The sequence below is a fragment of the Melanotaenia boesemani genome, chromosome 16 (assembly GCF_017639745.1).
Source record: "Melanotaenia boesemani isolate fMelBoe1 chromosome 16, fMelBoe1.pri, whole genome shotgun sequence".
Taxonomy (NCBI): domain Eukaryota; kingdom Metazoa; phylum Chordata; class Actinopteri; order Atheriniformes; family Melanotaeniidae; genus Melanotaenia; species Melanotaenia boesemani.
The window spans coordinates 21,026,419-21,042,252 of record NC_055697.1 but is presented as its reverse complement, the minus strand read 5'-3'; the positions used below and the strand labels follow the sequence as shown (position 1 = coordinate 21,042,252).

The 15,834-nt window shown below is 39.4% G+C and overlaps 2 protein-coding genes across 2 annotated transcripts; both read left to right on the top strand.

The window, feature by feature from the left end:
* The first annotated feature begins 2,370 nt into the window (after window positions 1-2,370).
* On the top strand, window positions 2,371-4,520 carry hmx3a (H6 family homeobox 3a). The gene is made up of 2 exons (XM_042010510.1): window positions 2,371-2,949; window positions 3,776-4,520. Exons 1-2 carry the CDS (start codon window positions 2,661-2,663, stop codon window positions 4,393-4,395), a joined length of 909 nt encoding a protein of 302 aa, XP_041866444.1. The 5' UTR covers window positions 2,371-2,660; the 3' UTR covers window positions 4,396-4,520.
* A 5,591-nt stretch (window positions 4,521-10,111) lies between these two features.
* On the top strand, window positions 10,112-12,223 carry hmx2 (H6 family homeobox 2). Its single transcript, XM_042010622.1, has 2 exons — window positions 10,112-10,600; window positions 11,253-12,223. Exons 1-2 carry the CDS (start codon window positions 10,327-10,329, stop codon window positions 11,798-11,800), a joined length of 822 nt encoding a protein of 273 aa, XP_041866556.1. The 5' UTR covers window positions 10,112-10,326; the 3' UTR covers window positions 11,801-12,223.
* The last annotated feature ends 3,611 nt before the right edge of the window (window positions 12,224-15,834 follow it).

Genomic DNA, 15,834 nt, shown 5'->3' with positions numbered 1-15,834 from the left:
ATATGTTGACCACTCAAAGCGCTTTTACACTACATGTCACATTCACCTTTTCAAACATACAGGACTTTTTTGTTATTATACTAAGTGCTTTTTCACTAACACACATTTATATCCCGACAGACACTTTAGGAGGCTATGAAGGGTTCAGTGTCTTTCCTGCAAGGACGTCTTTAGCATATGGTATGGGGAAACTAGGAATCGATCCAGGTAGACAAATGCTCTTCCACCTGAGTACTGCACATGTAGGTAACATTTGCTTTAGTTGTCAAAGTCTTTGTGACTTTGGATGCAGTTACACACTTGTTTTCCCCATCATCATCAAAACTGGCAATATTTTTACAACAAGGTTGTGCCATCCCTGCAGCAGAGTTCCAAAAAACAAAGCCCACACAACTATTGAAAAAATATAACATATTACTAATATGGTGTTCAGGCAGCCAAACTAATGCAAAATAATAATTTTTAGGACCTTGATCCACCACAGTTTTATGTAGTTTCTCTTCTTTATCATTAATTTTGTAAAACATAAACAGAGAGGAAATTGCAATCAGTTTTTGTCCTAGATCTGTCTTTGAATGCTACTGTTTGGTAAACAAGGCTCTTGTCACACAGCAACAATGTCCAAAGATCTTTAGGGATATTAAGTTAACTTTGCTCACCATGCTTTACTCAGTATCATTATTAAAGCAAAACTAACCTAAAACAATCAAATAAATATAACAATACTGTATGACCTGAATGGAGACGATCAAAGTCCTTGCACCAGATAATTTCAATTCAAAATCACTCCCTGAAGATTGTTGGAATGATGTAATTTTTGTTTATTTATTTGTTTTATTTATTTAAATATCAGTATGAGAATGGACATTTCTACTAGAGTTATTGATGAAATTAATAGATTTAATTAATTATATGAACATGTTAGTGCATACATAGTACTATTCGTGTAAATAAATAAAATACTGAACACACTTTTAATAGAACAATACTTTGTTTTTTTCTTTTTAAGACATTGCATCAACATATTTATCTAGTTTTATCTTAAGTACTCCATGTCTGACATAGTAAAAAAAAATTCTTTAGCTTCATATTAAATATTTTTATTCGGTAAGGGCCCGTTTTTGTCGTCAGAGTGAAAAGTGAGTTTCCACAATGTGACAACGTGATAAAACAACAATAGGCTTAAATCAGTCATTAACACACGTTCTTCTCAAGTGCATTTCCTCCCCGTGGCCCACAGAGGACGCTGTCTCTCCGTTGTTCCTCACTACCACCCAGACGGGTTTTTAACAAGTCAATTAATATCAATGAGTGAATATACATAGCACATTTACAAAGAGTGCAATCTGAGGGATAAATTAACGAAATCGATTAGGGATGAAAAACTGACTATGCGACCCGCAGACATGGTGGAAGTGGCCCTCAGAAAAAAAAGAAAAAAATCAATAAATTAGAAATATGATTATAATCGCCCATTGGTGACACGTTGAGGAGCTGCAGTCTGATCTCAGGCCTTTTCTCATATTGTGCCTCTGTGTGGAGAAGAAAAATAAAATAAAATAAAAAATTGAGACTATTTAACGTGTTAAGAGTGCTGGCAGGCATGGCATCTACGGTATTATTTAATTTTTGATGAAAGCAGGCCAATTAAAAATTCTGCACAAGACTTAATATTGATTTTTTTTAAAGTCACATGATTCTAAGACTTTGCTGTTCAAGATTGCATTACGGTTATTGTTTTATGAGTTTGCATGATAGTGAGAGTAGGGGGCCTGTGCGCTGTTGTGTAGATGACTGTTAACCCGAGACCTCACTCCCACGTATGTTGGGATGTGATTTTGAATAATTTGCTTTTTATTTAGGCTAATAGAAATGTTTTTTTTTTTTTTGTTTTTTTAGTGAACCCACTAAATTACAACATGTTAAGGTCCTGGGAAAAGACTACAGGCCAATAAAAGCTACAAATTTTAAATAGGTTGTCTTTACAATATATAATTTATTTCTCATTATTTTTTTAGATATTTATCATCACATATACGTTGAAGAAAGTATTAAATAAAATTAAACAAACATTAAATTCGGGTCAATTCCCGCTCTCGTTCTGTCGGTCCAAATCTTCCTTTTCGCGGTAAAAGCCCCGTGTTTATTTGCTGCTAATTGGACTGTATGAGACCAATAACAGGGGAGCGCACACAGCCTGCAGCCACAGCGCACAGGGAGGGGAGGATGGTCTCTCCCTCTCTTTCTCCCTCCCCTCACCGTCTCTCCCTTAATCCCATTTGCCATTGTACATGCCCAATCGCCTATACTTTCCGCATTTAACTTGGATGACATTTTTATTTCATCATTAGCATCAGACGCCAGACTGACTGACACGGTGGACACGCTTTGCGTTTTGACGGAAGACTCCGGGATGAGACACGTCCATGTTGGTGCATGTCTTTTCTTAACCACTAAATACTTTAACTGATTATTTTTCAAGCCCAGAAGGACGAGTGTTTTGACGCGCTCTTCATGGTGCGAACTCAAGTTTAGGAGAAGAATAAAACAAGAACACCTCTCAGCCAGGATATCCAGTCTGTAAGTCAGCTTTGTCTGTTTCTCCCCTTAAAAAAAATCCTGCTTCCGGGGTCCTTCTTGTTCAGACCACCGCAACAGCGATGCCAGAGACAACGCAAGAGGCGTGCGCTCCGGCCAAGGATTCTCCTTTCTTCATTAAGAACCTGCTGAACTGTGATAGTAAACCATCCAAGCCCAAGCCGATGTTGGCTGCCACCAAGGCGGCCTTAGAGGGAGGATTTTCCCTTTCACAGGTCGGGGATTTCAACTTTCCACGCTTTGACTTGCCCGCACAGAGGTTCAGTCTACCGGCACACTACTTGGAGCGCACCTCGGCGTGGTGGTACCCCTACACCCTCAGCTCAGCCGCTCACCTACACAGAACCGAAGGTAAGACAAGCAGCTGCGACACTTTGAGTTTAGGTGCTTGAGCTTTCATCATAATGAGTAACACATATAACGTAGGTTAAATATCTTAAAAAATAGCAATAGTAACTTAGAAATAGTCACAAACAACGACAAAATAATTGAAACCCCTCAACAGAAATAGAACCGATAAAATACATTGTTTATTTTCATGATGGAAATCACTCCCACTGTCTTGCCATTGAGAGTGTGATGATTTAGCACCTTCTCCTCTAAGAAGGCCTATTTTGTTATGCCACGACGTGAGATAATAGATCAATAAAGTAACACACTGTGCATAAAATGAAGTAGACATCATCAAATCATTGGCTGAGGGTGACGATGCGCAGCATGCTTTTGATTTGTCTTTTGGCGTTCGTGGTGCACATCTTACCCCAGAGGCTTGGCCACTGACAGCCTTTTTACCTGCCTCTTTCTATGATTTATACTTGTGAGATACATCACGTTGTTATGACTGACACAATTAAAAATTAACGCACAGAAAATAAAACATATTTGCTGATAGATGAACTTAAGAAAGCTAATTTAACTAAAAGCACAATTATATTTATTTAACATAAAGCTTTTTTTTTTTTTTGTTCAGGACACAGATACTGTTTGAATACATTTGACAAGGGTGCTATTAAATACTGAAATGGTTTATGTTTAGTCTGACGCAAGCCATTTTCCAGGCTTTATTTATTTTCCCAAAGCCAACTAAATGTCTGGTATCAACAGGCTGTAATAAACACCGAAACACACAGTCCACTGTGTTTATGACCACATCTCCCTGCATGTGTCCTCATTCCAGTCACTGAGAAACCAGCAGCCAGAGACTCCTCTCCAACCTCGGGTACGGACAGAGACTCTCCCGACCTGGTACTCAAATCCGAGCCGGATGCCAAAGACGACGACGAGGAGGATGAGCACAACAACAAAAGCAGTGATGAGATAATCCTGGAAGAAAGCGACACGGAAGAAGCCAAAAAAGATGAGCTGGAGGAGTGGAAGAAGAGGGACGAGGAAAAAAAGCCGTGCCGCAAGAAGAAGACACGCACGGTTTTCTCGCGGAGCCAGGTGTTCCAGCTTGAGTCCACCTTCGACATGAAGCGCTACCTGAGCAGTTCGGAGCGAGCGGGCCTGGCCGCGTCCCTCCATCTGACGGAGACTCAAGTGAAAATTTGGTTTCAGAACAGGAGAAACAAGTGGAAGAGACAGCTGGCCGCGGAGCTGGAGGCCGCCAATCTGAGCCACGCCGCGGCGCAGAGGATAGTCCGGGTGCCCATTCTTTACCACGAGAACTCTGCCTCAGAAGGCGGGGGCGCCGCTGCGAACGTGCCCGTGAGCCAGCCGCTGCTCACCTTCCCGCATCCCGGTGTCTACTACTCCCATCCCATAGTCACATCAGTGCCGCTGCTCAGACCGGTTTGAAAACAGCTGAGTTTTGTGGCAACAGTTGGTATCTCACCTCACTAAAAAGTAAAGAAAAAAAAAAAGACAATATTTTTATACATGTTCACAAAAAGAAAAAGAAGAAAAATTAGAGGAGACTGTCAGACAAACATGGACCTATTTTGGCAAATAAATTTCCATTTTCCATAAGGGTGCCGTTTACACATGATACGAAATTATTATTATTATTATTATTATTATTATTATTATTATTATGTGACGATCACCTCAGGATTCAGCCCTCTGGCACCGCCTGACGACTATTTTTTTCTCCTCGTTCCTAGACAGGCCATTCTTGTGTAATTTACGAAAACTACATTGTTTACAAAAAAATAGGTTGCGGCCTATACTTTTCATCTAACACATTCATTTGATTTTTTTTTTTTTTTTTTACATTTCCAAAACCAATGACACAAAGATGTGCAATACGCTGACTCTGTGCTGTGAATGAATGAAACCACTAAACGGGAAACACGTGTTTTGTCATCTATTCATGTCGGAATACTGATGAGGCTTTGATGTAGTTTTCTTTTTCGTTTTTCCTTTTTATTGCGCTTGACGGGGGACAATCAAGACACTGTAGAGCTGTACAATCCACATGTAGCTTTATGTTTTCGTAATACTTTCTCTCGCTCCTTCCACATGGACAGGTCTTTCAAGCACAAGTCTCCTCAGCTACTTTGTGTTTTTGAACAGGCGGTTAAAAATAGATGTAATAAAAGAAAGAAAGAAAGAAAGAAAGAAAGAAAGAAAGAAAGAAAGAAAGAAAGAAAGAAAAAAAAGTAAATGTATATATTTATTGAGACGTCCTCACAAGGCTTCTTCTTTGTACAGTAAAAACAACGTTTTGATATTGTATTGCTGAACTATGTTGTGAAATAAATGGAGAATATTCCTTACGTTGTTGTGCAATTTTTGTATTTTTTCTGTAACCGATTGGACAATTTACTTCTGATTAAAAATGTAATCAGACTGAGTGTTATTGGCCTACATAAAAAGACAACTTTAATTTAATTTTTCAATACTTCACGGCCACGCGCACGCACATGCACGAGCACTTGGAGCGATGGCAGGTGGGTTTCTCTAATCATCTTAGTGTTATGCACTTTAAAACGTTATTTTGCATAAAGAGTGATTCGGTCAATTAGATGCGTAATTGGCACCATCTTGCCAAAATTACGGGCGATGTATTCAGAAGAGTAAATTACTCTCCAAGTATGAACTGCTGTTTTATTTTTCCCCCGTTTTCTGTGTCATGGACATGATAATGTGTGTGTGTGCATATGTGTGTCTTGTCTGTGTATACACACACACACACACTCACAGATATAGCATATATATATATATATATATATATATATATATATATATATATATATATATACACACACACACACTACACACACTGCAATTTGCCAAAATATAGTCGCTTTGAGGCTAACGGTGGAAACGTCTCTCTTTATTAGTTGCTGTGAAACTAGTTGCGTAATTTGTTTTAAAAAGATCGCATAGACAACACGTCTTCTCCCTTGTAATGTGTTTTTGTTATTACCTCCGAATTAAACACTATATCACAGTGTCTCCACCGTTAATAATTACACTGTTCTGTAGATAAAATTACCAGTTCATCTACATGAAAAAAGGTGTAAATGAAGATGTAAAATTTCAAATTACAGATGAATTATTAAACTGGTACTTTGTTACACAAGATTATACAGGTGTCACTGGACACTAGATTAGACTATCTTAGCCTAGAAATGGATTACTTTGGTGGTAAGTTTATTCATTAAACGACATAAACATCTAACAAATAACAGAAATTGAAAGGGAGAAGAAGTTGTTCTGTTTGTTTTATTTATTTTTTCTTTTTTTAGGGCGGGGAGGCAACATCTGAGACAATGTTGATGCAACTATCCTTTCAGCTTAATTTAAGATTTCACGAGATTTGAGAACATCAACGACTTTTAATTAAACTGTACTGAATAAGAATAATATTTTGACACAGATGATCTTTGATAGGGTTAGACGTTTATATATATATATATATATCTTCCTTCAAACTTTGATGAAAAGTTGTAAAAACTTCTGTCCTGTATAGTCCATTTAGCTAAAATACCAACTCTCAACAAAGGCTGCTCCAACACTGGTGGTGTTTGACGATGAGTTTCAAAGCTTAAAGACAGTCCTAGTAGCCTGTTGAGCCTGTAGTGCAAGGAATAAAATAATTTATTAGCAGACAAGTCCACACTGCATTTGCATTTCCCAAACGTTGGAAACTGTAGCAAAAAGAAAACACCTGAAAGTCAAATCTGAACAGATGAAACGAGCAGATATGAGGCACACGTAGTTTTTAGTGAGAACAGGCTTTAAAGCCATTTATTGTTTTGATCTGGAGGCTAATACAGTTATTGGAAATTAATCAGTCAGCTATAAACTCTCTATGATGACCTCATCAAGAGACAAAGGGTCCATTCAAATATTATCAGATCACCCGAGTATTGACGTGTACCTACCATGCACACTCAACACGGCCCCATTACAGCAAATTAATAGATTAGTATGGCATTATTCCTCTGGCACATATCGATCTGTGAACGTCTGCAGCATGCTGCGTCAAGTAAGAGCAACGTTCACACACAGCCTCGGCTCAGCTTATGACCTTGATTTGCGCGCATAAATTGAAAAAATTACCACTCGATAATTTCCATTTGTGCTACATCTTTATGTAAAGGAGGAAAGGGAGCGGGGCCAAAATCAGATAAAGCACATTTGCGCGAACGGGGACAAACGGACGTGACCGGAGGACAGCGCTCAGTGTATTGTATTAAAATGGAGGACTGAATGGGTCATTTTAAGCCCTATCGTGGGTTTCAGTAGCAGTTTTGAAACCCACAAGTGGCCCGGACACCTTGAACACTTTGCATAATGCTCACCGCTTTTCTGCAGCTGCTGCCTATGTGGACTTTGGCTTATTAAAATGATATTTAAATTTTTATTTAGTGGAGTAAAAGAAGGTTTTTTTTTTGTTGCCAAAGCAAACCCCCCCTTCGTGATGTAAAGATAATGAACCTTCAAAATTTCCAATATATGACAACATTCGTCCTCTTTGCCTCTGGCAAGGGGGCCAAACATGATTGTTCAAAGTTCTGGAAAATCCTTAAAATCTCTTGCCATGCAGCCTGTCGCACAGCGCACAGATACTCACTAGTAAATCCATAATTAGCTAAACGCAAGAAAAAGTTATACCAGCTCCTCCCATCCTTGGGTCAAACATCGTGTGTTTAAACAAGTCATTTTGACACTTCTTGAAGAGCAGATCTAGTTTTATACCCATGCCATTGCTTTCCTGATTGAATGCGAACATCAGATTTTCATCAAAGTTCTATTAAGTGAAACATAGGTTGCGGGGCAGCGTCTGATTGGAACAGTTTAAATTTTAATTGTGTTTTTAATTTGACATATAGTTGCTGTGAAGAATGACACTGAAACGCCGAGGGGCGGTCGATTTTCTTAATTTCTCCCCGAGGAATTGATGAGTCTATCAGGGCAGTAGATTGGAAAGCCATTAAAACTCAATGGTTAGGTTGTTAATTGGAACTTGATGGATAGGAGCCCTTGGATAGGCTGTACTGATCCAATCTTCCTGACTTTGTGTTTTCCAATAAATTACCCAGTTCATTTCCACACTCAGATTACATAAATTGTACACCTCCAGGGCTCGGGTGCTCTGCTTGCGTTTACAACTCTCTCTCAATTCTTTCTTTCTCTCTCTCTCTCTCTCTCTCTCTCTCTCTCTCTCTCTCTCTCTCTCTCTCTCTCTCTCATTCGCACGCACACTCACACACGCGTGCGCGCACAGACCCACACAAACGCCTACTGAAAAAAGAGCAAGCCCCGCTTTCTTGAATGAAAATCGAAACATAATCAACGTTTATACTTAGAAAATTTATTGATATCATTTTCTCTGGTAATTTCCTTATTCTAGACTTGGACACGCCATATATCATAATACACACGTGTAAAGGGTCTTTGTTTAATATTTATCGAAGCTTGATTCCCAGATCAAAAAGCCTCATAACTTCATCTGTCTTTCCCAGACCTTTCTCTCCTGCTAAAGATCTTGTTCTGTTATTGCGGTAGGGCGGCCATACACCACCTATCATTGTGATAGAGCACGAACTTGGGCCCGCTTCTTCCTGTTTTAGGCCTCGCCAGGCCTCGAAATGCAGAGGCGTATAGGGGGATGAACATTTCCATACAAATAGAAGAAACCGGCCGGGACGACTATAAATGCCAACCCTGGCATAAAAACAGCACCTGTAATTTATTCTCTTCAACATAATAGTAGCGAGTTGTGTCCACTATCTCCGTGATGAACCTATTCCACTTTGTTAAAGTCGCCTGAAAGTGGTGAAGGCGGCACACTGACAAGGGTCTTTGTATAAAAAAAACAACGCATATAAAATAAACCATTTTAACTGTCATTGCAGATTTCACGCCTTATGTGTAACCACTATAAATCCAGCATCCGCCCAGACTGCCCTCATATAGTGCTTGCCCCCCTCCTTTTCAGTAAAGCCTCCCCCTGCGCGTTAGTAACATACCTTTGTGGATGCTGGTCTTTTTGCTAAGTTAAGGATATTTACGCACAGGAATCCAAATGTCACTGACGATGACGACAGAATCTGATGTCATTAGTCCATAATTAACCCAGGTCTTTTCTCCGTTTCTTTTAAATTGTCTTAAAGCCACAAGCAAGTTATGTTGGTGCTGTTTGACACGTTAATTAAAGCTGAGCATTTGCGATGTGTCTTGGGCTTCCAAACAAAGCAGAACAACGGGGATAATATACCCGAACCTTCAGCCTCGCAGCTGTCCCGCAGCCAGCCAGACACACACACACACACACACACACACACACACACACACACACACACACACACACACACACAGTTACAACATGGCTGATGAAGGTGGGAGGAGTGCGCGCACACTCACGCGTGCGCTTCCTCAGCCCCCACCACCTCCAATCAATTAGTCAATCAATTAGCCGGCCTCCACTCCACGCGCGGTCATCACGAAGCAGATTAGCTCAGTAATGATCAAATTAATTCTTAACCATAGATAATGGACGCAGAATGAGTTTATTATTTTCGGGGGGGGGGGATTTTTAAGCCTTTGTCGTATTTTCGCCATGTTGGCCATGTTGGACGGTTTAGCACTTTTCATATCTATCTATCTATCTATCTATCTATCTATCTATCTATCTATCTATCTATCTATCTATCTATCTATCTATCTATCTATCTATCTATCTATCTATATGTATGTATGTATTCATAAATCTCAACATCGTTTCCGAGGACAATGTGATTGGTTTCCGTGCATTAAATATAATTATAAAAGCCAAAATTGCGGTTGTTCCTAGTTGCGCTAGCCATATATTCTTGGTATTGCCTGTAACCTGAATGTAGAAATATTGCTCTTATTGGGCTCTCTCCCTCTCTTCATCTCAGAAGCTTGACAGAAGTTTGAAATTTCCGGGCTTATGTTGGGAGCTGCGATTGGCCCAGGAGGAGCTTACCTACATGCAAATGAGGCAACGCAACCTTGCTGCCGCTGATCCAGAGCGTGAAGAGGAGGACCAGGAATACACTCATGTTCCCCGAGCTCTAGAAAAAACACCTTCAACTCCTTCAATGTTAATACTCCACAATTAAACAGGCTGGGGTGGGGGTTAAAAAAAAGAAAAAAAAGAAAGAAAAAAAAGGAAAGAAAGAAAGAAAGGAAAAACAAGGCAGACAAAAGACGCTTTCGTAATTTTTACGCACCAGTCGTACAGAAAGCAATCACGGAATACAAGCGGACAGACCGATTCAGTTAATACTTAAATACTGTTATGAAGCGAGAATGAGTAGCGCAGAGGACAGCGGGAGCAAGTGCTCTTCGGGCCCGATTTCCAGCTTTACCATCCAGTCTATTTTAGGCACACCAACCGATGAGCTGCGTTCTGGGACCAAAGAACTCTCCAAGGGGCCGCAGCCGCCGCCGCGGAGGCGTTCACTGTCGGTGTCCTCCGAGGAAGAGTGCAGCGGTGGCGAGGACTCAGCGGATTGTTTCTGCTCTGACACCGGTCACAGCGAGCCGTGCACGCAGCACCAAACCCACAACTTCTCCTGTTTAGGTAAGAATTATTATTATTATTATTATTATTATTATTATTATTATTATTATTATTATTATTATTATTCAGTTAAGTACTAGTTTTATTTATAGTTAAATCTTTTTAACCACATAAGTTTTTTTCTGAAGTAGGCGTCCTGTTTTTTTATTTAATTTTATTTATTTATTTATTTATGTTTGTGGTTGTTTTGTTTGCACTGCAGGGCATGTCTAATTAGCATATATTTGTGATTGCACATCTACTTCTGTTCGTTGTCTCTGTGCTGACTAACACCGAAAAAGAGTGAAAGGTCGAACAATTAGCCTTCCATGTTTCCTCTCGTTTAAAATTGAATAAAGACTAATTGATGAAACATGGCTGCACTACACATCGTCAATTGAGCGTTAAATAGAGCAGAATTGAATTAATAGCTTACTTTAGCTACGCCTTGCATGTCATGGTGGATAGTTTATTTAAGAAGTCTCTGGGTTGAAGCTGACGATTTAATAAGTTAATAAGTCACTTGACAAATTCTTAAATTGAGTGGCTATGTCTATTAATACACGTAGCATATAAATATAGTTTTATTCGCATGTTTTAAAAAGCACATTTAAATCATAGGCTTTTGTGAGGTATGAAACTTATCACCTCCTCCTCCTCGTGATGCATTCAGGTCCCGCTAAAGGACTTCTGTCTGGAAATGACGGGCTCGCACGGCGGCCGCACCTGTCACAGCCTCTGCTGCAGGATTATAAGGAGGAGCAGGAAAGACCGTGCCATCAAATGTCACCTCTGTCGGAGGAGAGACAGACAGACGGTGCGGACAAACAGGGCAACTCGGCCAAAAAGAAGACGCGCACGGTTTTCTCCCGGAGTCAGGTATATCAGCTGGAGTCCACCTTCGACATGAAACGCTACCTGAGCAGCTCGGAGCGGGCCTGCTTAGCCTCCAGTCTACAGCTGACGGAGACTCAGGTCAAGACGTGGTTTCAGAACAGGAGGAACAAATGGAAAAGGCAGCTCTCAGCGGAGCTGGAGGCGGCAAACATGGCCCACGCCTCCGCACAGACACTCGTTGGGATGCCGCTGGTTTTCAGAGATAACAACTTACTGCGTGTACCGGTTCCCCGGTCTATCGCCTTTCCGACGCCCCTGTATTACCCGGGGAGCAACCTGCCAGCGTTACCTTTATACAACCTGTATAACAAAATCGAATACTGATTGACTGTGCTGTATGCTTATCACTACAGTCCACATTAAAAACTCATTACAAATACAACATCCTTATTAGTGTCTCCACATAAGCCGTGTATATTAATTGTATTACTTTATTTGTTGGATAATATGCAGCAACTGTAAGTCTCACGAGAAAGCAGTCAAACTTCCCTACATGTATAAAATACACCATGTGTATAATCAATAATAATTTTGTACTTTTATTTTGCTCTCTTCCTTTGAAAAAAAAATGCTTTTAAATCTTCATATCACATTAGGAAAAGCAGGATTGAAAAAGAGATGCTTGGACACTTCGGTGTGGCAAAATGTTACAAGTCAGACATTTTATTTCATCCAAGGAGAAGAAAGACACAACTCTTCCATATGAGGAAAAAATATAACTGTTTCTATTGTAATTTAAACCTTCAGTTAAACACATTCAATAAATTTTTCTATTTCAGTGAAAATGGGGCTTGCTTGGTTTTCTTATATGGACTTTGTTGCTATTGATTGCTTACATATGAACATTTTATTTTTCAGTACAGAAGGCATGTTAAAGCAAGAACTAAATTTTTTTTTAAAAACTTCATTTTCTGGAAGCACACAACAACATTCTGATTGGGTAAAATAGAGTAGTAATTTATTATGTAAAAATTTAGCAATATAATATGTACATTTTTGTTATAAAGATTGTAAAGTTATAGCAATTTCCTCCTGGAAACAGGTGTTTTAAACTGAGTGGATGCTTACACCTTTATTAAAACAACGGGGGAAAAAATGCAGGAAGAAGATTAAGTTAAATGTTAAACCAAACTGCTTTCAGTAAATTTCTGTTGGCGCTCTACGCAATATGTGGTTATGAGCTACCTAACAGGTGCATTTCAATTCCAGCCTCCACAGAAAGACAATACATTTATAGGTATACAATGAGAAATATAAGGCATTTATTTCTTTGCAAGGCTGACATATTATAGCTGTTTGATTCCTGAACCTACAAGCTGAATAAAAACAAAAAACAAACAAACAAACAAACAAAAAAAAAAAAAAAAAAAAAAAAAAAAAAACTTTCTAAAACTTCTGGTGCTTTTATTAAGTGGCATTTTCCAATTAGTGTTATATTTTAAAAAATGCTGCAAATGATATCTGTTGCTAATGACAAGGTTGAAGCTGGTTTCTAAGCAGTAAGTTAAACACATAAGCTGGAAATGAGATGCACACTATCACTAGCCAATCATGCCTCTGGGCGGGATCTACTCTCATTTGAAGTCTGCTTCCAATAGTTCTCGGGCATCAGGCCTTGCAAGGGGAAACCTAAGACGGAGGCATATTGGGAAAGTTCAAGACACCGGCTGTCACTGAGATGTACTCCTATTCTTCATTTGTGTAACGGATTACTGGATCAGCCACACTTTGTGGACAGTGCATCCTTCGACTTTACAGGTTAGATTAGATAAAAAAAAGACTATCTTGATAACAGTGCAGGACATGTAAAAAATACTAATCACACACCTTGATCTGCTCACACATATTAACTTGAAAGCCAAGCACACACATGCACACACACTCAGATGACTTGTGGTTGATGGGAAGCGATAAAATTGTGTCATTTGCCAGCTTTTCTTGGGTGTCACATCATGTACGAGGGAGCTCCCTACACTCTACCCATCCAACCCCATTTTACCATCCCACCAATCTCTCACTGTGTGCTAATGGCTACAATACCTATGACTAGCCAGACTCTGCTGCCTCCCAGATTATGCCTGACCCAATTTCTGCAACAGCCGCCCTGTGTTTCTGGGAAAATGGATAGCGTTAGACAACAGCTGTGATTTATGGGTAACTCCAGCTACAGCGAAGAGGTGAGGTACAGGAGGATGAATCCATGACAGATAGGAGCGAAAGAGAAAAGAGAGACGGAAAGAGGGATGGGGAACGGTAACGCTTATGAAAAGGAGCAATAGCTTTGGTTGAATGAAGCTGTTTATTAGTTTCCAAGTGGTCATTATGTCATCATGTGTAACGGCAATGTGCTGCTCTTTTGGATGGATGTTTGCACCCCTCTGACTTGTGGGAAATCTGCATGACCTGTCACATGAAGTTGTTTGATTTACAAGACAGGCAGGGAGAGAGAGATGTGAGGAGATGCTGCGAGGAGTAAAAGGGAGAATGAGAGCCGGAGACAGAAAGTAAAATAGGTGGGAGGCAGAGGAGGGTGTTTGATGTAACTATGTTTCACCTCAATGGCAGGCGTGAATTACAAATTTTAATAGCAAGGCAATGAAAATGATTTGAAGTGGTTTAAACTGCAAAGAGACAGCGACTGGCATGATGATGAAGATTTGTTGAGATGATATGTTGTGCCTTAGGATTCATCAAACCTGCCTGGTAAGGTGAAAAGCAAGTGTAATTCACTCTGTGGGATAATTTATGATGGGAGTAATGGAAACTGTGGGCTACACACAGTGTGGGAAGGGAGAGGCAAAGACAGACTGCATTGGGTAAATTGATTCTCAGGGTAGTTTTTAGAGCATATTTACAGGATCATTATGAATTATACAAAAACTCCAGCTTTTACACCTCTTTTACATCTTGAGATAAAATGATCTAGATCAAAAATAACTTAATAAAGACTCCATTAGATTTAAACAGGCGGCAACACCACTAATGCTCTCCTCATATATATATAGATTTAATTTTTTTTACATATTCCATCCTTTCATCATTCATTTGGATAAGGGCTTTTCAACTAGCTCCCAACATATTTACAGCCATTTGATTTAAAGAGGGCATGTGTGGCTTCATATTAGAGTGGAAGGATATGAAGTATAACACCACGAGCAGATGCAGAATCTCGGGTCTGCCTCAAGACAAGAGTTTTAAAAGCGATCGCAATGCATTAAGCCAGACAACTCTCAAGACCCGTTTGCTCCCTAAATGAATTTGAGGGGAGCATAACAAGATTTTTGAGGCAGGCCCTGTCATCCGCTGGCTTTAATCAGCTCTGTATTTATGGGTTAATGGTTAAAAAGGAGAGCTTGGAGCAGAAGTGATTTTTCATGATTCTGTTTTATATCAACTGGAAATGAAGGAGCTGAAGGGAAATTGTGTTTGTGTCCCCCTTCCACAGCCCTTTCCCCTTAACAGGAGAGAAATATGCTTCCAGGCAAAGATGTACAGAAAATACAATGTATGGACTTAGTGTATAAAAACATATAAATACAAAGCATAGTAAAAATCATTTTAATGCATTAGGGATACATCTGTATGATAGAGCAGTCAAAATGTTAATGACATGGAATGAAATTGCTGATTAAAAGTTTTAGTCTGTCATCTAGTTAAACCAAAACCAACCAAACAAAACAATGACTTCTCTTATTTGTTTGCAGTCCCTAGTGCTGATTGTGGAACAAATGCTGCATGAATGCAATAGAAAAGACTGCAAAACCTTAACATTGAACAGTGTCTTCAGTCAGAGGCTTCTTCACACCTGCTGCAGCAGGGGCAGTACAAAAGTTCTTTCATTTCTACAAAAAATATCTATATATTCTCCTTAACATCATTTATAATCTATCCAAAACAATTATATTTCCCTTAGGATTAATTGAAGTATTACTAAAATGAATCAAATTAATAATGATGTGAATATTAGTATTAATATGGTAGCTTTTGAGATGTTTATTGCAAAAGGTCAAAGAGAAGCAGTACTGTTATGTGAACCACAGTAAAAACCTTTCAATCTCGAATTTATATTCCCAAGAACAATATTTAACCAAAAATGTGTATTATGCTTCTGATGGTGAACTGCATTAAGCTTCATTGCTAAATTACTGACATTTCTTGAACTCTCCTTTCTGAAGTGCCACTCATGGTGCAATACGCATCTAACTATTAGAGACTACAGTTCGTGTAGAAAATTCTGCTATTACTCTGGGATAAGTCCATTAGCGTTACCTTTGACACAATAATGGCAGTGAGATACAATTTTCTGCCCCCCATTTTGTGTTTGTAAGGATAATAGGGGGATTATCTTGAAGGCCTTA